The sequence below is a fragment of the Carcharhinus amblyrhynchos genome, chromosome 6, assembly GCF_965287045.1.
Source record: "Carcharhinus amblyrhynchos chromosome 6, sCarAmb.v2.hapA, whole genome shotgun sequence".
NCBI lineage: Eukaryota > Metazoa > Chordata > Chondrichthyes > Carcharhiniformes > Carcharhinidae > Carcharhinus > Carcharhinus amblyrhynchos.
In genome coordinates, this window is record NC_137329.1 from 11,050,984 (window position 1) to 11,064,033 (window position 13,050).

At 41.7% G+C, this 13,050-nt stretch overlaps 1 protein-coding gene across 7 annotated transcripts in view; it reads right to left on the reverse strand.

The window, feature by feature from the left end:
- gas2a (growth arrest-specific 2a) overlaps positions 1-13,050 on the reverse strand; it is a 161,063-nt gene that overhangs the window by 73,216 nt on the left and 74,797 nt on the right. For all 7 annotated transcript variants that reach the window (XM_080189894.1, XM_080189893.1, XM_080189892.1 and 4 more), the window contains one exon: positions 11,421-11,484. In XM_080189894.1, the coding sequence (XP_080046020.1) occupies positions 11,421-11,484 (64 nt within the window). The remainder of the gene's footprint in view (positions 1-11,420; positions 11,485-13,050) is intronic.

The window sequence follows — 13,050 nt, forward strand, 5'->3', positions numbered from 1 at the left end:
AATGTACTAATTACTGCGATGAAGCATTGGAAAATGATTGTATTGAAATAGGTGTCAATAAATTGCCAGTCACTGAAAGTGAAATGCAAATCAACAACACCTTTGCAGTTTTCTGGTTAAAAAAACATGGGCAGTCTGTCAGCTGTGGAAATTGTATGAAAGTGATCTTGGGCGTCTTTCCTGACAGCATAATAACTTTGTCAAGGAGGTTGTAAAATCACATGAGTTAGAAAGGATCAGATAAGAGCATCAATCTGTGCCGAGTTTGCCTGTTGTGGTCACAGTGCCAGTTGGACAACAAACTGATCGAATATCCTGGGTGGCATGATGGCATATGGTTGTCTCGCAGCACCAGGTACCGGGGTTCGATTCCAGCCTTAGTTGACTGTGTAGAATTTGCATGTTCTCCCCTTGTCTGCGTGGGTTTCCTCCCACAGCCAAAAATGTACGTGTTAGGTTGATTAGCCATGCTAAATTGCCTCTTAGCATCAGCCAGATTCGCATGGTAAATACATGGAGTTATGGGGATGGGGCCTGGATGGAACTGTTGTTGATACAGCCATGATGGGCTGAATGGCCTCTTTCTTCACTATGGTAATCAGATAGAGCTACTTAAATGTTCGCTGCCCAACCTGGTGCGTATTAACTGATGTCATTACCCTAAGCCCAATGCTTAGCCCAGGGTTCAGCTGTCTAGATCTGGAGCTGCAAGTGATTCTTTAATGTCTCATATGCACTCCAAATCTTTCCTGTTGGATGCATTAACATAATAAAAGCCTCAAAAACTATACATCAAGGAAATGATAAATCAAAGAACTAGATGCCAACATAGGACAGGACTTTTCACTCTCCGTGACATGTTTAGCGGTAGTGGGAGGTGGTGCATAGTCACTGGTAACGGGATGTTATGGTCCCATCGTTGTCAACAGAGTTTCCCATTGAATGCACCCCTCACACCTGGGAAATCCAGAGCCAGTGAGTTCCATTGGTGGGATACTGAGCAAAATTTCAGCAATAATTTTCCTTACTAAGTCATTCATTTACTTACCTAAAGTTTAGTTTCTGTGTTGCTAGGCTTCAATAAGGATTATTTTAGGAAATATATGCTAATGGTCATTTTAAAAAGACAGAGTAAAAATTCAGACCACCAATTATAGTATGATTTCCTAGTTACTGATGGTTTATTCCATGATTCAATTCAGTGCTGTTAAAGAATTTAGCATTCACAATTATTTAATGCTAGAATTCAAAAAATTAAATCAATGACCTTCTGAGAAATGTCACACATGAGACTTGTCTCATTGGCTGAAGAAGCAAAAACCCTATTTTCATTGCGTGATAAAAGTCCAATTATTATTAATTTAATATTGTTATTATTAATTTGGTTTAAATTTTTGGTTTAAAATGATTAATTTTAAGAAAAACATTATCTGCTGTAAATAAACCTGTTTTATTGGGCAGGCGATGGCCTTGTGGTATGATTGCTGGACTCTGGGGTGAACTTCCGCATTCCACCTGCCATGGGAATCGCAGTGAGTGAGGGACAGGCCATGGAAGGTCCGTGGTCCTCGGGTGGGATTTTCCATTTATGGGGCAAGCACAGCTGGAAAATCCTGCCCTATTAATCCAGAACCTCAGCTAATGTCCTGGGCACCTGAGTTCAAATCTTGCCAAGGCAGGAACACTGCAGGCATGACAGACAGGACTGATGGCAAGATGAGATGGACACTCACTCTTGCTGCCCGAACGAGATCATTTAGTTTCTTCCTGCCATCAGGTACTGGCACTGACTGCCTTCTTGCGTCGGTGGCAGTCCTCCCAGGCCTTGCTGCCTGGCTGACCCCTGACTCATCGTCCATCCAGGGGAAGAAAATGTCCCTCCTCTCTTCCAATGGATCAATCAGATGGCCCAGGTCTCCCTCTATGAATTTTGGAACTGTTTGTCTGGTGCCATCTACTTGGCGTGACTGCCTGTGTGTCCATCATTAGTGTTGATTGATACATAGCTCTCTATTATTGACACCGTACAACTGCAGCCACTTTGGGCAAGTCATGCGAAAGTTCATTCCGGCGAGAACTGCATTGAGGCTCTTTTATTGTGATCAGTACTGTAAGGTTACAACTTACAGCATGCCGAAGAAACCAGCACCATTCACTCCCATTTTCTCGCTCATTCAGCACTTAGAATTTATTTTGTAGAATTGCACCCAATATCTTTTCTTTTGAATTTAATGTAGAAACATGTTGTTTTAATTAAATGAATATAGTTCACTATTTTTATATTTTCTTTCTGAACATGTTTATACATTATTTATGCAAACTGATGCATAAAACCTGAACATGCATATACTAGAGATACAAAAGAAAAATTAAAATCAAAAAGATGCAACAAAGTAATAAAAAACACTGGTCAGAATTTTCCATCTGTTCACACCAGCAGGACCTTCTGATCCTGTTGATGGCATATCCCAGCCATAGGCTTCCCAGCAGCAAGGGATGCATTCAATGGGAAACTCTTTTAATTCATTTAACTCTGACCTCTTGACCATCCCAGATTTTAATTGTGCCATCTTTGTTGACTGTGCTTTTAGTTGTAGCCATAAACTCTGGATTTCTCTTCCTTTCCCTCACTTTTTATCACTCCAACTCTCTTTCCATCCTTATGCAGCTGTTAAGAGCAATCTATTTCACCAAGCTTTTGACTATCTGTTCTAAATATTGCTTTGTGTGGCTTAGTGTTAAATAATGCTATAAAATGCTCCTATGAAGTACCTTGTGTTACAAGGGATATGCCTTTTAAAGACATAATTTCTAGTTTTTGTTTTTCTGAGTGGATTACAAAAAAACCGAACCATTTGGGAACAAATGACAAATCTACTCAGCTTGCTACAACACACACAATCTTGCATTCCAGCAAGTGGGATGGAAAGCAGGCACTCAACTTCATGGGGAGTGTGAAAGGCCTCACTGCCTGTTAGCAATACATAATCCTGAGATGTTACAAATGTTTCTGAGATGAGACATCAACATTCAATTACCTATTCTGAAACAATAACTGCAGCAAACAGGAACCAATAGAATTTCTCTGGAATATACAGCCAGGCAAGGTACTTTAAGGACTGCTTATCAAATGGAACATAAGAACATAAGAAATAGGAGCAGGAGTAGGCCATCTAGCCCTTCGAGCCTGCCCCGCCATTCAATAAGATCATGGCTGATCTGTCGTGGCTCAGTTCCACTTTCCCGCCCTCTCCCCATAACCCTTAATCCCCTCTCTTATCAAGAACCCATCAACCCGCTTCTTAAAAATATTTAGCGAGGCAGCCTCCACCACTTCAACGGGCAGAGAATTCCAGAGATTCACCACCCTTTGAGTGAAGAAGTTCCTCCTCAACTCCGTTCTAAACCGCCTCCCCTTTATCTTGAGGCTGTGCCCCCTAGTTCTACTGTCTTTTTTGAGCGGAAAGAGTCTCTCCACCTCTATCCTATCCATCCCATTCATCATCTTATACGTCTCAATGAGATCTCCCCTCATTCTTCTAAACTCTAACGAGTACAAGCCTAGTTTATTCAGCCTCTCCTCATAGCTCAATCCCCTCAACTCCGGTATCAGCCTAGTAAACCTCCTCTGCACTCCCTCCAGGGCCAAAATATCCTTGCGCAGGTGCGGCGCCCAAAACTGCACACAGTACTCCAGCTGCGGCCTCACCAATGCCCTATACAGCTGCAGCAAGACCTCCCTACTTTTATATTCAATCCCCCTCGCTATGAAGGCCAGCATCCCATTCGCCTTCCTGACCACCTGCTGCACCTGCAAGCTGGGTTTTTGCGACTCATGCACAAGGACCCCGAGGTCCCTCTGCACCGTCGCCTGCTGCAGTTTTTCGCCACGTAAGTAATAGTCCTTCCTACCATTCTTCCTACCAAAGTGGACCACCTCACACTTGCCAACATTAAATTCCATTTGCCATTTCCTGGCCCATTCGCCCAGCCTATCTAGATCCTTCTGCAGACTTTCCACACCCTCCGTACAATTTGCCTTTCCCCCAATCTTGGTGTCATCAGCAAATTTCGACACCCTGCACTCAGTTCCCTCCTCCAGATCATCTATATAAATGGTAAATAGCTGAGGCCCCAGCACCGACCCCTGGGGCACCCCACTAGTCACCAACCGCCAATCCGAATAGCACCCATTGACCCCCACTCTCTGCCTCCTATTTGACAACCAATCCTCTATCCACGCTAACACCCTACCCCCAACTCCATGTCCCCTGACCTTCTGCAATAACCTCACCTCTTGTGAGGTATCTTGTCAAACGCCTTCTGAAAATCCAGAAAGACCACATCCACCGGCTCTCCTCTATCCACTGCCCTAGACACATCCTCATAGAACTCCAGTAAATTTGTCAGACACGACTTCCCTTTAATGAAACCGTGTTGCGTCTGCCCTATCAAGCAATTCCCTTCAAGATGCCTCGCAATTTCCTCCTTAATGACGGATTCCAACATTTTACCTACCACAGACGTTAAACTAACCGGCCTATAATTCCCCGCCTTTTGCCTGGCACCCTTCTTAAACAACGGCGTAACATTAGCCATTTTCCAATCTTCCGGCACTTCCCCGGAATCCAGCGACGTCTGGAAAATAACCACCAAGGCATCCACTATAACCTCCGCCATTTCTTTCAGAACCCTCGGATGCATTCCATCCGGTCCTGGGGACTTGTCCACAATCAGCCCCTCCAGTCTGTCGAGCACCACCTCTCTAGTAACAGTAATGTCATTAAGACCCTCCAGTCCTACCACCTTTCCATCGCTAACACCCGGCAAATTATTCACGTCCTCCTCCGTGAAGACAGAAACAAAAAAGTTATTCAATACCTTAGCCATATCCCCATCCCCTACCACTAGCTCCCCTTTCTCATCCTCTAAAGGACCAACGTTCACCCTAGCCAGCCTCTTCCTTTTTATATATTTATAAAAACTCTTGCTATCCTTTTTTATATTAAGCGCTAGCCCAGCTTCATAGCTTCTCCTACCCTCCTTTATCAACTTCTTTGTCAATCTTTGTTGACATTTAAACCTTTCCCAATCCTCTTCTTGCCCACTGCTCTTAGCTACTCTAAATTCCTCCGCTTTTAATTTAACACTTTCCTTCACCTCCTTCGTTATCCACGGCTTATTACCTCTCCTCCTACTGTCCTTTTTGACCATCGGAATAAATTTCTGCTGAGCACCAAGAAAGATCTCCTTAAAGATCCTCCACTGCTCCTCAGCAGACCTACCTTCCAACGCGCTCCCCCAGTCCACATTCGCCAATTCTTCTCTCATCCTACCATACTCCCCTCTATTCAAACAAAGGACGCGTGTCCGGGAACCCACTTTCTCCTCCTCCATCTGCAACAGAAACTCCACCATGCAATGATCACTCTCTCCAAGAGGATCCTTCACCGCAAGGTCCCTAATTCTACCCGCCTCATTACATAGCACCAGATCCAAGATAGCTCGCTCCCTCGTCGGCTCCAACACACACTGTTCAAGGAAATTATCCCGGAAAAGGGAGAACAAAATACATTGCTGCATTGAACATAGGCTGTTGAAGTTGTTTGCTCTCTTTGCCTCTCTCTCTTGGAAGTGCTGTGCACAGTTTGCAAATTAACCATTTTGTGAAGAGAAGTTTGCTGCAAGCTGATTTCTTTTGGGAATGAAATATGGAAATCTACACCAAATAACTGCACCCACAACTGAATAATGTCGAATCATGGATTTAGGACCAGTCAAGGAACAGCTAACTATATGTTGTATTCTTTTATTTTTCATGAACTGCAAAAATCCTATAAGCCTATTCTTTTACTCTGCCATCTGTACAAGTGTGTGTGTATGTGTGTGTATACCCAAACAAATGCGTGTGACATATGAATGGTGGTTTCAATTTACTGAGTTTTTTTTAAGTTCAGGAAATAGTTTCAATAAACTTATCTTGTTCTTTGTTTAATCTAATAAAACCTTCCCAACTAATTATTTTCAGCCTAAAAGTGTAAATAGTGGGACCGTTACAGAATTGGCAAAGCACATTCTCTCGAAGTTCACAAAAAAACTGTCCCAATCAAACCTGAAGCAGGAGAAAAGGAAGTCGTTTCACCCTCTCCTCACTTGGTCGTAGCAAATTCAGAATTTTTATTATGCTACACATGCTATGTCAACACAAGTGACTGCTTTGCTCCTTTTGATATATATGCAATGCTACAATTGGTATTTATTGCCAAATCCATTAGCTAATGCTTGTGGAAGCACATACACAAAAACTGATATGCAGCTGAGAGAAGAAATGTGTTTGATAATTGCAATGAATATATCTGTGCATTAAATGATTGGCCCCCCCATTGCACTGTCTCTGACTTGATTCAAGCACAAAATCCATCTAAGAATTGGTTTTATTTTAAGTTAAAAACTGTCTGAAACACAGGATCCATCACTTTAAACTGTCAGTGAAAGGTTGAATACAGCACATGTTTGGTGTTCTCCTACTTCAGATTGTGAATATAAACTAGTTATTAGATTTTCTATCAACTTACTTGTGATATGAAAGCTGCATTGTCAGGAAAAACAAAGAGGGAAAAAAGTAACTCGCAAAACATTTCATATCTGGGCTCAGATAGAAAATAGAGTTCAGTAAATTAGAGTAAGCTGGAGATAAATAAAGTTTATTTATTGGTTACAAGTAAGGCTTACATTAACACTGCAATGAAGTTACTGTGAAATTCCCCTAGTCACCACACTCTGGTGCCAGTTCAGGTCACTGCACTTAACCAGCACGTCTTTCAGACTGTGGGAGGAAACCTATGCAGATGGGGAGAACATGCAAACTCCACACAGACAGTGACCCAAGCTGCGAATCGAACCCGAAACACTGGTGATGTGACGCAACACCACTGTGCCACTATGCCCTCTCTGTATGTTAGCATTCACAGAATATAAAAGGTAGGCTTTAAAGGCACTTGTCATTGTTATTGATTCATATCATAGGTATATACAGAAGCAGCTAGGAAATAAAACAATAAGTTTGGCACATTGGAAATGGTAGCTAAGGTACGCAGTAAATAGGGATAAAACAATATCAATTGTATTGATCTGAATGAATTCCATTTCTGCATAAGTGAAACTCTAGCTGCAAACTGATTGCTTTTTTTGGCTAATAACTCACATAGTCTGTTTAATGAAAAGTCAGCCAGCATCACTGTAACTACATACACTGAATACATCCTTTTCCTGTATGTCTGGAGGGGTTGACATGTTGTAAATCTTCTTATTCTCACTGGGCCTCTTCCTATACCTGGCTTCACACTCATTCACTACACAAACAGTTTGCTTCCATGCAAGATTCAGCAAAATCTTCCTCCTTTTGATTTAATTAACCTAGCAATTTTTCATACTCTTCATGCTGAAAACTTAACCAAATAAATTAGGATAATGAAAGATTTGCATGTCTTTCAACTGTTGTCAGCTATAATCATTGAATGGATCTTTCCTCACCAGCCAAGGGAAGGCATGATAAGGATTTTGGGGGACCATCAAAAAATTGTCCAAATGCACTATTTATTAACCAAACAGAATTTTTTGTTACAAACAGGGCATGCTAACATTCAATGGTCTTGATTTTGTCATAATGAACACAAAACTATTAACATTCCAATACTGTTAAAAATTAAATAAATCCACTGTACTATGAGGAATTGTAGGGTCATTTGGGGAATGTTGCCTGCAAGTAGTATGGTAGGCACAAACATTCTGCAATCACCTAGAGCCCTCCATACTGTTCATCTCAGAACTCCACTCCTTAAGTTAGGTTTCCTGAATCCCTGCAACTCTTGCTTAACCTCACCGAACAATTTACAACATTTTAAAAAGTCAGCATTCCAATCTTTTAAAGGATCGATTAATATCGGGAGATAGGATCAACCGACTTTTTTCTAGAATGTTGTAAGTTTTATTTAGAACAATGTTGATTGTTTTGGAATGTTGTGGGCTGACTCAGTTGCAGTAATGGAATTTGTCATCACTGGACCACTCCATGTGAGCAAGGATACTTTATTATTTGAGGAATTGTGACTAAAAGGTATAGTATGCAATCATCCACAATAATCCTCGATGGCAATAACCTATATTGGCTCCTGGTCAAGCAATCCCTCCCATGTCTTGTATTTTTCTACCTTTGTAAGCTCCACTAGCCCCAAAACCCTCCAAGATAGCCACGGTTGTTGAATTCAGACTTTTTGAGTATCCCAGATTCTTGATGTGAGCAGAGTTTTCAGAGCAGATGGGTTGGGCATGAATTAGCCTAAAATCTCTTCATTAAGATGGACGCTCTTAATAAGAAAATTTATTTTTTTAGCTTCGAGAGCATCAAGTAACTGGGGAACAATCTCAAGGAACAGCTGGATAAATTGTAGAATCATTGTTACTTAGAATGTTATTCATAGTTTCAGAAAGTTGTGTATTGCTCAGTTGACGTGGTGAAATTTATCAAAGCTGTCGCTTCTGTATGCAGGCATGGGTATTTCATTATTTAGGGAATTGAGAGTCAAAATAAATAGCATGCGATCACCCACAACAATCCCCAAATAACACAGCATTAACACATATGCGCTCAAATAAGTGTCCAATTCACTTGTTACCTATGCTTCATTCGAGAGGCTGTCACTGAGCTGTGATATTTATTAGTTCCTGACCTGCAGACAAAATTAGCACAGAAACAAATGCTTCCATTATGGTGAAGTCATCACCACAATGAAGTTTTATGCTATAGATTTCTTTCAAATCACCAGTGGGGACATTTATCAGATCTGCTGGATGTCAAAACACTGCTACATTAAACCAGTTACTGCCACCGTACTTTCCTTTCTTCTTTGATTCTCTTCCTGCACCGAGAGACATACGAGGCAGGAAAAACGCACACTTCAGTCTGTTCCCATTGCTAGTTCCTCAAACAGGTCACTTGCTGTTGCAGAGGCAAGACATTGAAGGAAGCCCTCCATATTAAGTATCGTTGACCAGAAGATTGTTCTGCTCTTGCTGCCTGCCACAGGCATAATGTAAGGGTTTATAGATTGATAGTCAACCTGTTTGGCCACACTTTGAATGCACCTTCAGTAGTCATCAAGTCCTAAGATGGACCCTCATTGTCCCAAGGTTAGGAGAATTAGTGGGGTATAAATGTGGGGTTATGAGGTAAGCCTGGTAAGAGTCGGTGAAGACTCGATGGATCAAATGGCCTCCTTTTGCACTGTGCAGATTCTAAGTAAATACGGTCTCACCTGCATCACCTCCATCCAGCCACAGACAAAAAAGAAACATTTCCATTTAAACCATTGTCACATGATTATATTTATACAATTAAAGTATGGGATTTCAACCTATGGTGAAAATCATATGAGAACAATGATAAATTTATGTAAAAAGAGCAGCTAAATACAAAGGCCGATGAAGATGGGAATCAAACTTGGGCCCTCGGTGCCTCCAATGTTCAAGCATTATGAAAAAGTAAGAATACATTTTAGATATCTGAAAAATCAACTCCTTTCAAGCACTAATAATCTTCAGTTACTAAATCATATTGATGATTAATTTTATTCAGAGGTCAAAATGCCTCTAATTGCTATGTGGGTGAATAAAAGGCATTCAAAGTGCTATTGAAGTCACTCTTCATTGTTCATTTGAATGAGTGTACTCTTAACTTAACAAATCACAGCGGATGCTGGAATCTGAAATGAAAGAAGAAAATGCTGGAAAATTTCAGCAGGTCTGACAGCATTTGTGAGAGAGAATAGAGCTTGCGTTGAGGCTGGGATGATCTTTCGTCAGAGAAATTAATGTACATTTTTGAACCAAAGCCTAGGTATTGTCAGCTTTCAGCTAAAATATATCCTTAATCTGTGGCATGAAAAATAATCTTACTGCTTGCTTTAGCTATGTGGTAAGCAAATTCTGTGAATCCTTGAAATGCATACAGTAACAAAGCTGTAACATTGCAATCCAGAGAACTGTTGAACGAACTGCCCACAAGTTGTTACTGAATACAGTCTCTTTAAGAACATAAGAACATAAGAAATAGGAGCAGGAGTAGGCCATCTAGCCCTTCGAGCCTGCCCCGCCATTCAATAAGATCATGGCTGATCTGTCGTGGCTCAGTTCCACTTTCCCGCCCTCTCCCCATAACCCTTAATCCCCTTGTCTATCAAAAACCTATCAACCCGCGTCTTAAATATTTTTAGCGAGGCAGCCTCCACCACTTCAACGGGCGGAGAGTTCCAGAGATTCACCACCCTTTGAGTGAAGAAGTACCTCCTCAACTCCGTTCTAAACCGCCTCCCCTTTATCTTGAGACTGTGCCCTCTAGTTCTACTGTCCTTTCTGAGCGGAAAGAGCCTCTCCACCTCTATCCTATCCATCCCATTCATCATCTTATATGTCTCAATGAGATCTCCCCTCATTCTTCTAAACTCTAACGAGTACAAGCCCAGTTTATTCAGCCTCTCCTCATAGTTCAACCCCCTCAACTCCAGTATCAGCCTAGTAAACCTCCTCTGCACTCCCTCCAAGGCCAAAATATCCTTGCGTAAGTGCGGCGACCAAAACTGCACACAGTGCTCCAGCTGCGGCCTCACCAGTGCCCTGTACAGTTGCAGCAAGACCTCCCTACTTCTATATTCAATCCCCCTCGCTATGAAGGCCAGCATCCCATTCACCTTCCTGACCACCTGCTGCACCTGCAGGCTGGGTTTTTGCGACTCATGCACAAGGACCCCGAGGTCCCTCTGCACCGTTGCATGCTGCAGTTTTTTGCCATGTAAGTAATAGTCCTTCCTACCATTATTCCTACCAAAGTGGACAACTTCACACTTGCCAACATTAAATTCCATTTGCCAGTTCCTGGCCCATTCGCCCAGCCTATCTAGATCCTTCTGCAGACTTTCCACACCCTCTGCACAATTTGCCGTTCCACCACTCTTGGTGTCAGCAGCAAATTTCGACACCATACACTCGGTTCACTCCTCCAGATCATCTATATAAATGGTAAATAGCTGAGGCCCCAGCACCGACCCCTGGGGCACTCCACTAGTCACCAACTGCCAATCCGAATAGCACCCACTGACCCCCACTCTCTGCCTCCTATTTGACAGCCAATCCCCTATCCACGCTAACACCCTACCCCCAACTCCATGCCCCCTAACCTTCTGTAATAACCTCTTGTGTGGCACCTTATCAAATGCTTCTGAAAATCAAGGAACATTAACTGTACCATTAACTGGCCTGGCAGGGATGGCAACACATGTGGTCATCAAAGCACGGGATCCGGCAATTAACAGAGTGAAAACTATCCATGTTTATATTCATAAATTAAAAGTGACATGTAATTTTACCTGGAAGCTATTCTTCCCAATTCGAGCAAACACAGGCATACTTCTCTGGGTTGTTTATGAAGTACTGTAAACAGAAGGCACAAAGAACAATTAGTGATTTAATATCAACTATTAATCAGTACTTCTATTTACAAAATTACTTTGTAATATTTATATTACAATTGATAATATTTTCCACTTTGTAACTTTTTAAATCATTCCTTTTTCATTCATGTTTAGGCCATTTCAGTTCATTTTAACTTTTTGACTGCTGGCTGTGTGGTAAAAATATCTGTTTATTTAAATAATTGTTGCCCCATGGAGCAGTTTGCATAATTGTAATTTCTACGTTTATCAAAACTATTTAAAAAATGGATTTAAGTTCACTGCATATGAAGACATTAATACTGCACACCAAAACAGAACAATAGTCATAAGACTAAAATGATAATAATATTAAATGATAAAACTAAAATGATAAAATAAACAATGATCTATCATACTTCAAGATCACAAAACTGAGTTCTAGTAAGAACTAACAGCCACCAGCCCAGAAATTTCCACTGGTTTTTATGTCAATATTGCTGACCCTTACATGTGAAGGAATTCCTAAGAATCTTATTAGCATAATAATCAGTGTAAACAAGTCGAATTTAACATAAACAATTGAGCCTGGGGAAAACACGGAACCAACAGATATTTCTCCTTCAAACTGCTCTTTATGTACGGAAATTACAATTAATTTGCAGGGACTGGGCATTGTTGGTACAGCCAGCATTTGCTGCTCATTTCTAATCGCCCTTAGGAAGATGATGGCGAGTGGTCTCCCGGACCATTGTAATCTATATGATAAAGGTTCTTCCACAGTACTGTTATGTGGGGAGTTCTAGGATTTTGACCCAATGACGATGAAGAAATGGCGATATATTTCCAAGCCTGAATGTGCGCAAGTTAGAGGGGAACTTGGAGGTGGTGATATTCTTAGACACCTGCAGCTCTTATTCTTCTATCCGGTATAAGTCATGAGTTCAGGACTGTTGTTGCTGTTGGAGGAGCCTTAATAAGTTACTGAGGTGCATCTTCTAGATGGCACACTTCACAGTGATGCTGTGGTGATCAGTTGCTTGAGTCCAGTATCCATTCAGTCTTCTTTGTGGGACCACTCGCCGTCACAACAGTGCCAACAATCAGTGATGACATTGCTGGGACTACAAAAGCTGTTGGCCATCTAGATTGGCTGGCAGCTCTTGAGAGTGGGACATCCTTTCACTGAGGGGCAGAAGTCCCATGCTGGACTTATTAAGGTTGCAGCATTATCACTGCAGAGTAGCCCTGATTAAAGTCGTTTGGTTTGCAACTGACTATTCTAGTGGTGGTGTGTGTGTGTGTGTGTGTGTGTGTGTGGGGTTGGGGTTGGGGGGGGAGGTGGTGGTGGTGGGGAGCGGGTGGATATTATCACTAGTCTATTAATCCAGAAACTCTGCTAATGTTCTGGGGACCTGGGTACGAATTCTGCCATGGCAGATAGTGGAATCTGAATTCAATTTTTAAAAAAATCTGTAATTAAGAATTTACTGACGACCAGGAAACCAGTGTCGATTTTTGGAAAAACCTATCTAACTCACCAATGTCCTTTAGGGAAGGAAATCTG